This window comes from Ostrinia furnacalis, unplaced genomic scaffold (genome assembly GCF_004193835.3).
Source record: "Ostrinia furnacalis isolate ACB-3 unplaced genomic scaffold, ASM419383v2 OfSCF0995, whole genome shotgun sequence".
Classification (NCBI taxonomy): Eukaryota; Metazoa; Arthropoda; class Insecta; order Lepidoptera; family Crambidae; genus Ostrinia; species Ostrinia furnacalis.
The window spans coordinates 132,009-145,060 of NW_021131234.1; the positions used below are offsets into that span (position 1 = coordinate 132,009).

At 37.4% G+C, this 13,052-nt stretch overlaps 1 protein-coding gene across 1 annotated transcript; it reads right to left on the minus strand.

Annotated features, from left to right (window-relative positions):
* Positions 1-526: 526 nt before the first annotated feature.
* LOC114350841 (clavesin-1) lies at positions 527-10,744 on the minus strand. Its single transcript, XM_028301785.1, has 7 exons — positions 10,649-10,744; positions 6,544-6,689; positions 4,575-4,728; positions 2,681-2,785; positions 2,204-2,351; positions 1,488-1,704; positions 527-1,014 (listed from the first exon to the last, which is right to left on the minus strand). The coding sequence occupies exons 2-7, from the start codon at positions 6,680-6,682 to the stop codon at positions 860-862; spliced, it is 918 nt and encodes a 305-aa protein (XP_028157586.1). The 5' UTR covers positions 6,683-6,689; positions 10,649-10,744; the 3' UTR covers positions 527-859.
* Positions 10,745-13,052: the final 2,308 nt, after the last annotated feature.

A 13,052-nucleotide genomic window follows, 5' to 3' on the forward strand; every position in this document is an offset into this window, starting at 1 on the left:
TAGCCGGCTCCACTTGTTGGTCTCAACGTTGGTCACAACGCCAGTCGTCCAACGTGTGCATCTACAAGATAGTAGTGTCACGAACGTTGGGAAAAGCTATTACTAGATCCACACCTTGGACTAGTGGCGTTAGGACAGCTAAATCACCAACTCGGACCACAATTCCTAAGCCCATTTGAAAAGACTTGGAGAAAATCTCTGATAAGGTTTATAGTTCCACGCAAAAAGTAAATGGCCGTAGACATATGGTCTGAACTGGTGAATAGGCTAGTTTCCTAAAAAAATTTTTTTAGTCCGTCATGTTTATTATCAAAAAATATTGGACACATATATTTTTATTTGTCAATCTAACAAATAATTACATAGTTATGGTGCGTTGAAGTTCTGCGCGACGTCACAAAGTGCGGCACTTTTATGCACTCATTGACGTCACGGGCCTCTTCTTATGAATTTTGGCGCGCTTTATCTCTTTAAATTTTCATTAGTTTGAAAAAGTGAAAAATACGTGTAGAGTATTTTTTGATAAGTTAACTGACGCACCAATTAAAACTCTTGCTTTTTGACCCAGGAAACATCCCTATTACACGTCCCAACGCAACTGGTCCAACTTATGGTCTAGTAATTAACTTGTCCCAATGTTGGTGTCAATACCATTACCTAACTAGATCCACACGATGCACCAGTAGCGTCGGATCAACTCATAAAACTTATTTTTGCAAGTTCATGAGTATGCCCATTGCCATTAACCCTACCACTGCTTGGGGCCATTGAATGGTGCTGAGAAGCCAAAGTTTGGGTCAACGTGTGGAGCAAGGCTTAGTCATGGGCATGTCAATTTAAAAAAATCGAAACCTCTATTCTAGTCAATATCAAGCTTCTTGAAGGAGCCCTCGACGCTCCCAAAGATATCGGAGATGGTCTTGGGCTTGCCTGGCCGCCGCGCCTCCACCACTCGCTTCTTGTTCTCCTGCACGAAGAAGTCTTGGTTCGCCTTGAACCTGGCTTTTGTGTCATCTGAAAGATTTATTTATTTATTTACAACGACAACAACACTACACTGTCATCACAGGACATCCCACTGCGACAGCGAAGACAACACATCAACATACACAACGTCAAATACAAAGATAAAATGTTTGGTTCTTAATAATCACGAAGTTAGATAATTTAACTTCTTACGCAGCTAAAGGCTCTACTGTCCGTTCCGTAACATATAATTAAGGATAAAACAGCAAGATTTACCAATATTACTCATAGGTTCTCTTTGTATTTTTAATTTAAAACAAATAGTGTCAATTCAAGAACCTCTCTGGTACACACCAGCTACAAGCCAGGCAGCAAAATTAATGATAATTTTCATAGCTGAGACTGCTTATTGAGCTGTGCTACATGAGTTTAGTTCAATCTGAGTAAGCTTATCTCATGTCGTGGTCAGACCATGTACCTACTGTTTTGGGTCTAAGATATTTTCGAAAGATGCTACTTACTTTGACCTTGCTCAAATGATTTGAACTCTCCACCCGCATCTTTGGGCAATCCCTCCATGGGGACATACGGGTCCACAGTCTTGGAGCCGATCTGGTGGATGTGGAGCACGTCCAGGAGTGCCTTCTTGAGGAACGGCCTCAGCAGCATCATCAGCCTGTCCATAAATGAGGGCGCGTTCAGGAAGTGGAGGCCTTTTAGTTTGACCAGCATGGCTTCCTGAAAGTAAAGAAACTTAAGCATTGGAAGTCATCAAAGTTAATTATAACCGACTTTTAGGACGAAAGGCACTTCGTGTCGTATTTTGATATTGTTTTATCAATGGCACCTACGGTAATGGTACCTACTTACAACCCGGTCGAGTACTGCGCACCTGGCAGCCGTGACGTCATATCGACTCTCTGGTATGGACGGGAGAACGCGGGGAGGTGCGCGGGTAAGTGGAGGGAGAGCCGCATTCCAGCGAGGTGCGAAGATATGCTAGTTGCTCTAAAGCCCGGTCTCCGAGCTCGCACACTCACTGCGGGCGCCCGTCGCACAGTCGTAACAGCAATATAGTTAACCGCGAGCGATAAGGATGGGTAGCTTGGGGTCATTGGACAAAATTCTACGTGCTCGGCGACCAGACTATAGTTGATATGTTATAGTTTGGGTAAATTGCACAGAAGCTATATTCAGACTCACCAATCATGGATTAGCTGATATAAATCATTCATACCTGTAAATAGTACAAGAACTGTTGTACGGTCTGTATGTCCAGCTTGGTTAGATGCCCCAGGGTCATCCTGTCCAGGTCGATGACGATCACGAAGCCCGGCCACGTTCCTTCCTCGTACTGCCACAAGTCCACCACCATCAGGACAGCCCTGTAATGGAGTAAAATAAATGGCATTATAATAAGCTTCTGTCCGCGGTTTCGCTTGCGTGAATTACGGTTTTCTTTATACCAGATTTCATTTAAACCGTTTTTCTTCTTTCCATAAGCTAATATTTTTTTACAATGGGTGAAGAATCCCTTGTGGTACATCACTCACTGCTCTGTTTTGTTTTGTTTTCTATGCATACTCAGGGAGATGAATAGGCTTGGTAAAGGCGCAAGTTGGAGTCGCTACCACATAGTAGCAGCAGACGACGTGTTAGAGTTACTTTAGTTACTTTATTATGCGACCATGTGTTCAAGATAACTTTCTCTCACCTAATAGCATCAGAAAAGGTGAAGTTCTTGTAGTCGTAGTCGATAAGCCTAGCGTACAACACCGCCGACCCGTCATGAGTCCGAACCTCCAGCGGCAGTAAAAGACTGTAAAAGAAATTCAGCTTCTTTATTTCATGAGTAACATAAAATACAAGTAGACATTTTCGTGTAAGACCCCTCTGACAGCAGACTTTTAGCCGGCCGATACGGGACTATTCCCACCTCTCGTTCCCACCCCTACAACTCCTGTGTAGCCAGGATCTACAGCTTGACCGCCAGATAAAAACCCAACCAGTGAAGGTCAAGTTTGTCCCGGGGAAAGTTAAACTGTCATTGGACCCGCAACGAAATTAATCAGAAGAACATAGGAGGAGTTCGAAGTTAAGGACGATAGTTAGGCCCGATTCTTATTTGTATGAAGAATCGGCCAATACCAATGTACGCACTTTCATACAATTCCATAATGATTAACACACCAATCCTACTATCGGCCGACAAAAAGTCTGCAGCTAGGTTTAATCTACATTGAAAAGTTACGTTTTATGATAGGTAGGTGGTTTTAGCGAGCTCAAAGTACAGATATTTCCATGTTAATTTATTGTGTCTTCTACTGGTTTTGGCACGTGTAAATGACGTTAAAATGTAGGTACTAGCATAGAAAAAATATACTACTATTGCAGGCCATAAAAAGCGCAAAATGTAAATATTCAGCTGTCTTCTTGAGGCTGTCGGTCCATTGAGCAGGTGAGCGTCCAACTCTACGTTTGCTGAGATGTATTCTTCATTGAAGAACCCGTTTACTCCACCTTTCGTCGGTTTTCCGACAGTTGTGGCCAGCCCACCGGCCCATTGCTACTTAAGTTTGATAATTTTAACTAGCTATGTCAAATTGCCCATAACATGACGTATTGTATGTAAATTATAATTTTAAACTGGTTTGAACCAGACACGTGTAATTTTTTATTATTAACGGAGTATTTATAACGTAAAACGTAGATATTTATTTATTTACGGCGTTACTGATGGAATTAAACGAGAGTTTGAACTTTTAACAATGGGCTTTATTTTAAAGAATTAAAATAATACAAGAGAAATGACTGCGTAAACGTCAGAGGCGCGAGAGATCGGCCTTACCTACACAAATATGTCGCATAAACATTGCACGCGCTACCTTGCTGTGGTAATATTGTAAGGAGTTAGGGTTTCGCGTACATTTATTTCATCAGTTACTGGCTTTTGTTTTTGTCTACAAGCGTGTCTAAAACCGGTATGTTTCAACAGTAGTTTTAATGGTTTATTCAAGAGGAAAATATACTTAAAACTTACCTACTCGTGCACTGCAGCTTAGCAAAAAATTCGACTTTAAACAAATCAGGTACACCGTCTAATTGCATACAATATGCGTTTCCTTATGGGTAGTAGAACATGAAACATACGAAAAATTCTTATTTTTAAGCAACTAAGTTTTTTAAGTCTATTTTGCCACTCATAAACGACACAAATATAATATAGAAAAAGCTAGTATAATATATGTAGAAGGTAGCTTGAAGGTTAAAGTCAACAAAAAATGTCTGTCTGTTCTCATAAATGAGATCGTTACTATCGGCACAACTATCGGTTTATCCTTCAGGCATTCAATAATTAATTACGAAGGGATTTTTGTGTGAGCTCTCACCCCAAACAGTCAAACGGCAAGGTTCATTCAACTCATTTATTTCTATAAATAGCCTGTAAGGGGCTTTTTTAAAGCCTATTTACAGAAATAAATGAGTTTTTTACGAGTTCAAACCCTTCGTTCCTTGGATGAAGAGTCGGCGACCCTTTCACCTATCGTGGCTTCAAAATCTTTAAATAGTTTTCCTTTTGCAAACGTAGGTACTAAATGTAAACTTACACTGTGTTCAAGGTGTTGAGGATCCTGTCATCCACGACTCGGTCCTTGAAGAAGTTGATGAAGAGCGTCTTCAGAGTGAGGTTGAGGTCCAGCACCTCCTTCGCCACTCCGGTGCTGCGGTCGCAGCAGTGGTACGTCAGGATCAAGTCAAGATCTGGAAAATAGTGGTAAGTCATTGAAAACCCTTTCTTAACTTTGTTTTATCCTTTCCTAACCTTAGAAAGGCCAGCGCAGGCTGCTACCAACCGGTTATTGTGAAAATCATTGGGGGAGGCCTAATATGTTCAGCAGTGGACGTCCTATGGCCGAAATGATGATGATCATGATGAAGAACCTTAGAAAGAGTTGCATTTCTGACTTTTCGGCAAATTAGGCATAATTTGGAATGGTAACAACTCCCACCTCTCATTTCTTTCTACTGTAAATGCTGATAGAAGTCACTGTCTGATCGCCTATAAAATAAATTCCGCGAAGGTTAGTTTAATCCGTGGTAAATCTAAACAAGCCTGTAGAGGCTTGGCTAGGCGTGGAAATAGAGTCAAACTACAAGTGATTATTACGTCGAAACCATAAAAGTTCTCGAGTGGCGACCACGGGCCGATAGACGTAGCATGGGCAGCCTCCCACTAGGTGGACCGATGATCTGGTGAAGGTCGCTGGAAGAACCTGGATGCGGGTAGCGCAGGATCGGTCGTTAATCCTTGGGGGAGGCCTTTGTTCAGCTGTGGACGTCATTTGGCAGAAACGAACAAACCAATGTGGTATAATTTTAGTGACACTTTTATGTGAAATAGCTTTTGAGTTATGAGGGGGTCAAAGTGGCTCCAAATGTTTCGTGTAAACACAGTGTATAACACGGTGCTGCTCGCCAGTTCAGTTACTTGAACTTGGCTTGACACGCTACCGTGTGTCTAGATAGGGTAACGTAAATCGTTGTAGCTCAGTAGTAAGAGCATGTCAACGAAGGTCGAGCCAGCAACGGAACGCGATCCGTAATTGATACCTGATTATTAAACGCTACTATTACATGACGCATAGGTTCTGCGCAACGTGACGATGACTCAGAACTGGCCGTTTCCGCACTTTGTATATTTTACAATAGCACTTATTACTATAGACATAAGATACACACGCAACATGAGTGGCAAAAATTATGACGGTTGATTATGAGATGGACATTGGTCCATCTCATAATTGGTGTTTATGAAAATTATTGTAGCTTGTCGTGTTTTAAATACTCATTGACTTGAGAAACATATCAGCTTCCTTTAATCAAGTCGTCACGTTCAAATTCTTTATTTATTATGTAGGCTTTTACTTTTCAAGGTACTAGACGTGTTACGTCTTAAATAACTTGCCCTGCCACCAATTTGGGACAGCATATCGGCTGATGCTGAGAACAAGTGATGAAAGAAATTCAGTCACCTCAGTCACCATTTTATTATGATAACACAGCTTTTGCCCGCGGCTTCACCCGCGTGAAATTTAGTTTGTCACAGATCTTCATAAATTATAGCCTATATGTTATTCTGGGTTATAAACAATAATACTGTAAAGTTTTATCAAAATCCGTTCGGTAGTTTTTGCGTGAAAGAGCAACAAACATCCAGACATCCAGACATCCAAACTTTCACATTTACTCGTATAATGTTAGTAGGATTACTTGCCTCCTCCTTACGGTTCCACCATATTCCTGTGTTTTTTCTTGACTAATAAAATAACGTACCACCATTTATTTTGGTGATAGGTCTACGAACGTGGTTCGTTTAAGGCTCTTAACCTACCGGGGGCATTGGGGATTACAGGAACAATAAAAAATATAATCTGATCTGATTAGGTTACTGAAGGGAAAGTCAAACACCTGGATGCGGACAGCGCAGGACCTGGGTTTGTGAAAATCCTTGGCGGAGGCCTATGTCCAGCAGTGGACGTCATTTGGCTGAAACGAAAGAATGTAAATAATACAGACCTGTAATACTATCTGCAGGCAAGTGAGGCTGCGTGTCGAGCCAGTCTCGGAACTTCTTGATGTCGGCCATTGATATCATGGTCTTTTTGTTATACTCCTCGTCCAAGGGGAACTCGCTCACCTTCGTTGGGCTTGACATGATGATTCTGGAAGGGAGGGAAGTATCTGGAGGAATAATTCTCGTTTCAATCGGACTATGACCCGTTTGACACATTAACCTAATGTTTGGACTACTATAGTATGGACTATGAAAATTGATAAGTAATCAACCATTATATAAGATGTGATAGCAAAAGTGATAGGACTTGATAGGAATAGTATATTAGACGGAGACGATCTTCATATATTTTGTATATTGTAGTTATTTTAAAAATAATATAATCCTACGTAAACAAAATGATTTAGATTGCTGCTGATTAAAATCGAAACCTTGATTTAAATACAGTTGTAATCATGGAAATATTATTTTAAATTGCAAAAATGGTATAATTTTGGAAAAGTAGGTACCTACTATTATTCACATTATTAACATTTATGACTAGGGGAGACTGGGTACGGTTGAAACAAAGGACGGTTGAAACAGAGCAAATATCTCGTAAACGGTTCCGCGGGGAGTGAGGGGTCCTAGGGGAAAACGAAGCGGACGACAGGTCCGAACACAAATTTAGTGCCTAATAACTTCCTAACGCGTTGACATTGTGTGCAAAACGCCATATTGTTTTTTACTACCCAAAAGTAAGTATTTTTCTTCAGACATTAATGCTTATAGTACCTGTTCTTTTTATGTGAATGTATCGAGTGTGCGTTTGCGATTATAATGAAGCTTGTAGAATATGGGACAGTAACTATTTTTAATGTGTTATTATTAGTGTCGAAACTATAAAGTATATTTTACCAAAAGTGGGGCTGGGGACGGTTGAAACATTTTTTGTGGGTACGGTTGAAACATAATGTTTATTTTTTGTAGATGCCCAGAGTTTGGGTAAGGAAGATTTCCAGAGAGGAAAATGACTTGGTAAAGCATAAGAGGAGGTAAAAACTGGAGATTCACTCCGGAAAGCGGTGGAAAAGTATGGTTTGAAAAAAAAAGGCTTTAATTAAGTTTATTTAGAATGTTAATTTTATTTTATTATTAATGTTTATTTGATTTTGGAAATATCATTTAGTTTATCATATTTATGTTTTGTTTTTTTGAAATGCTTACTACTTGTCAAAGGCTAATGAATGTTTTAATAAAATTAAATACTTAGACTGATTAATGTCGTCATGTGGTGCCATAATTTTAATATTCGTAGTATTAATGATAAATAAAACACGTTTTATTAGTAATTATTGTATTATTTATATGTATTTCAACAGACCCTAATCGCTGTTTCAACCGCCCCTGGCGTGGGGACGGTTGAAACAAAATTTCTTTTTTTTTTAATTGCGTATATTTCTAAAAATAGTTACCCGGGAACTTTAATGATACAGCCATACTGTAGCTAAAACTTCAAATTTCAATTTCACGTATCGTAATCGTCACTCGGTTTATAAACAACAAAATTATAGACAATAAAAGCAAAATTGTTTCAACCGTACCCAGTCTCCCCTATAACTATGAACATGACTAGGTATACTTTACGGTAATCACAATAATTTCATAATATTCACCACATTTTGCGATACCTACCTACTTTTCTTTATGTTTATTATAATTTTGTCAAATTATGCATTCTTGTCAAAAACATTCTTTTCCTGTTAGAATACATGCATGCATAATTTATGCATGAAATTTTTAGTTCTAAAGTTTAATAAAATTCCTTTAAATAATTTTTCCTCACAAATCCGTCTGGCTAGCATAAGGAGTGTAGGACAAAGCCTCATTTGCCTCTGGTAAATTAGAGATGTTCGTGCTCCGAGGCTTCCGGCGACTGGGACCGCAATTAACTAGGACCGCGGTCCCAGTCGCCGGATCCATAAAAAATAATAATTTTCTTCCGGCGACTGGGACCACTCATAGATAACTTAAAAGAAAATATTATTCAATCCAAAATTGGTACAGTACTAAAATCCATGAGTGGTCCCAGTCGCCGGAAGAAAATTATTTAATTTTTACGCATCCGGCGACTGGGACCGCGGTCCCAGTTAATTGCNTTCCGGCGACTGGGACCACTCATAGATAACTTAAAAGAAAATATTATTCAATCCAAAATTGGTACAGTACTAAAATCCATGAGTGGTCCCAGTCGCCGGAAGAAAATTATTTAATTTTTACGCATCCGGCGACTGGGACCGCGGTCCCAGTTAATTGCGGTCCCAGTTGACGGAATCCTCCGTGCTCCTGCAGTGAACTAACGATCGCGGCGGCCTGATGATGAAGATGACGGTTGAATATAAATTAAGTGAGTTGCTGCAGTTAGGTGTTAAGAGTCTTATAATAAGCACCTAGACGTGATAACATAATTATTGCATTTTCCTGCTGACTTTGCTAACGAGCTGGTACTGAAAATAAACGGCAATTGATACTGTAGTTACGCGTGATTAGATGACTGGAACGACCTACGTCATCATTTGATGCTATTTTTTTATCATCATCATCATCTCAGCCATAGGACGTCCACTGCTGAACATAGGCCTCCCCCAATGCTTTCCATGTTGCCCGGTTGGTAGCGGCCTGCATCCAGCGCCTTCCCGCTACCTTTACGATGGTGTATTTGATAGTATACATATAATCATGAATTCATTTATAGATATAAAAATTAACATACAATAAAATTAATTTATTTATTTTATTCAGAAAACCAACAGCAATACAATATGTATAATGGGACCTTAAATTATGTATCTGCTTAAACTTGAACTAAAAACCTTTCTATAGAGTACATACATGGTAGATAAGTGTGGGAGGTTCGTTTTAATAAGACGTTTGCTTTAATTGGTTTATTGACACTTAATAATAATAGACTTATGATTGACACAAGACGACAAGTTTTCCTTCAAAATCCGACTTTTTATACACCTCACTCGTTACTAAACATTGTCAAATAAGTTAGTTAAATAGATTTCGCGACCTTGGTAAGAATCTTAACTTGGTACTAGGTTTCGAAGACTTTGTAGAAAAATATTGAATTCAATTCCAAACTAAGATTTTTTTACTATTAGAAACAACATAAACATATTTGAATATGTTGTTTCAAACTTTCATGGTCACTAACAGAATATTATTATTGACGGGATTGCTACCATGTACCTTAACTTCGAGTCTCCGATATTTCGGCACTGTTGCAAGCGCCATGATCACGGAGGATATTTATTTGAATAGGTAGGCTTACTTGTCCTTTTGTAAATACTCACATAAGTTTATACATCACCAATATGAACATTTCAGTAACATGAACACATGCGAGAGTCGAACCAGAGACTTCAGCTATAGACCGGTATGTCGGTAACTTTACTCATTTTTTTGCAAAAATGCATTAATACTGTTATAAGGTCACAATGTACATTACTGTAACCGGAATCATAATAATAGTTACAGCTTATCTTAATTAATTGAATCAAATTCAAACTTTTCTGACATTGAAATTTTAAAGAGCATCATGTTAATAAAACGTATGTTAATTAATTACTTTGCCTCCATTTAGAGGCGTTTAATACGTAAATTGTAAATAAACCAGATAGAGTAGTATAAAACTTCATAAACATACGTAACAGGCTATATTTAATATGTACCTATGTATGGTCTTTGTCAAAAACTAACTTATATGTACTCTCCAAATTAACTATTTCCGTCTTATGTATTATATAATTTGAATGGTTTTATATATGACTTACATTTTAAAAGCATGAGTATCCTACTAATAATATAATACTGTAAAGTTTCATCAAAATCCGTTCAGTAGTTTTTGCGTGAAAGCGTAACAACCATTCACACAAACTTTCGGATTTATAATATTAGTATAGATACATTTTACTGAAATTCACAAACTTTTCTCAACTTCAACACACACTGAAAAAAAAGACAATACAATATAGATTTTTTCTCAAACACCTATCCATGTTATTGTACCGTAACTCTTAGTAAATTTATTTGATTAGATTTAAAGTAAAATACAAAACTTACATCGTTGAGTCTCGTCAATAACGCCTCCACACGCGTCACTGTAACTCGAATGTCCTGTCAGTTCTGCCGCCAAGCAACACCAACTGTCTGCTATGAGTATACATAAATATAGTATAAATACATGTAGTGCTCTTGGTTTGGTATGAAAATCAGTTACTGACCGTTAATTGTGTAGTGTACTTTCAGTTTCACATAATACTATTATATTAAGATATGATGAGATAACATTATTTTATTTATTTACTTATCAAGAATATGATAAATTATTTGATTTAAAATGTAGATACACAGTTCAACATATTCAGTTATTGATTGTAGGCGTGGAAATATAGGTACTCGGTAAACTTATTGCAGTAATTAAAAGTAGGTACAAATAATTAAGGATTTTATTAATAAAAGATGATGATGCAGTGACTAAAAGAGTAAAATTAAAGAATTGGCCGCATTTCACATTACAGAAGCAGTGGGTAGCATAATGAAATTGAATACGGAATTGTAATAAAAATCGTGTTCTAGAATGGTGCTCAAATCTATTCTTGAGTATAGAATCACACTTGAGTGACTATCGCGGTTGTTTCATAGAACTTTTGAAAAATAAATGGATGCTCGGATAAATAAAAGACTTGTTTCGGTGCTTCTGACTCAGTTTCATTATTCAAATGGATTTTTTTCTCAATGTCACTCGTTGCACTCTCACACTCAATGCACCTGTGTTAGTGGCTATAGAAACCTTTGTTTCAGGTTCTATGATTCTGTCATGGTTCATCGAACTGAACAACAATGTAATGTAAAGCAGGACAATATCTCCATTTCCGAAATCAAGAATGATTCCAAGTCCTAACAAAACTGGGATTTTTCCTATGTGCTAGCTAATTATTGTTTCTTGCAACTGAAACCAATGAGTTATAATAACCAGCGGGTTAAGCAAAATATGTCACTAAAATTATAAAATAAATAAACTAAAAAGTCTTATGATAAAATTAAGGCTGGATTTAGACATTATTTATCAACATTATTTACGAAAATGTCCTATGTACAAAGGGAAAGCCTCATTTATAGGTGAATCGAATAAATAATAAGACCAACTTTCAAGTATCATTGCAGTTTGTCAAGCTCTGCGTCTCTACCGTTCAACTAACTGCAACTCACTTTGTTCTGTCTTATTGCTCTATTAAAATATGAAGGAAGTTACAGCGAACAAAAGATAGGAGATTTTTATATGACCTTATAAACAACATTTTATAATGTGTACATACAAGCAGGTTGTTAAAAAAAACTTCATTTGCGTAGTAAGATAATTAGAACCTGTAATTAATTAAAATTATCGATAAGAAAAATTAAACTACCCTTATTATAGAAATAACAATATAATGGGAAAATAATAATGTTATACATATTTATTACCTACTTATACAGTTTCCTCAAAAGAAAATATTGCAGCATATGATTTATTATTTAAAGTCACGTAACGCTGTGATTCACCGATATTACCAGACTACAATGCCAGTTGCGGTTGTTGGTTCGAATCTCGCCAGGAGCAAATGAAAGTAATTTTCTGCCGTAGCTGACATTATTCATACAAGCTTTTGTTCTAGTTTGAGGCAAAGATCTGTTGTATAGATGTACGTAGTATTTTTGGTATTGTTTTTGATCGAGTTTATAATTTTTATTAATCGTAATCATCAGAATGGAACTTTTCAAGCAACCATATTTATTTTATTTCGAATAAATATAATTAAACATTTCAATAAACAAGTTGCATGTACTTGCGATTAGTACTTTTTGGAGTAGGTATATTAAAATGAAACCGTCACAGTCATGGTCATGTTCATGTGTCTTGGTCAATAAATTTAAAATAACGCTACATTTACAGACTATCTTCTAAGTTTGCACAAATACAGAGTCTTTCACATACTCTTTGAACTTTCTGGTCTACTCTGGAATAGCTTTTTTTTCAAGTATTGATAATGATTTGTACGAAAATTGAGACAAAATACGGCAAGTGTTACTACCAAACTATTTAATGGGTAAATAAATACACATTAAGAAGTTGCTATCCTCGCTTAGGTATTCTACGAGTAGTCACGCTCCTTTAATAGTACGAAAACTCCTTTAAGTTCCCCCCTAAACTGGATATAACATAGATTTTTCTGAGGAGATATCATCTGTTACATTACCTTTCATAAACCAGCTACTTCACATGGCTACAATAGTATTACAAAAGAGACATCACACTTATTTTCACTAAAGGTTTTGAATGGTGTCTAATTTATATGGTCACTCGTATTTAACGAGAGGGTTAGCCCTTATGCACTCTCCATGCAAACCTTTCAGCTCGAAGATCCGACGTCAACTGAGTGAATGACCCATTCATTCATTGAGCAATCCATTCGCCATTCACCTC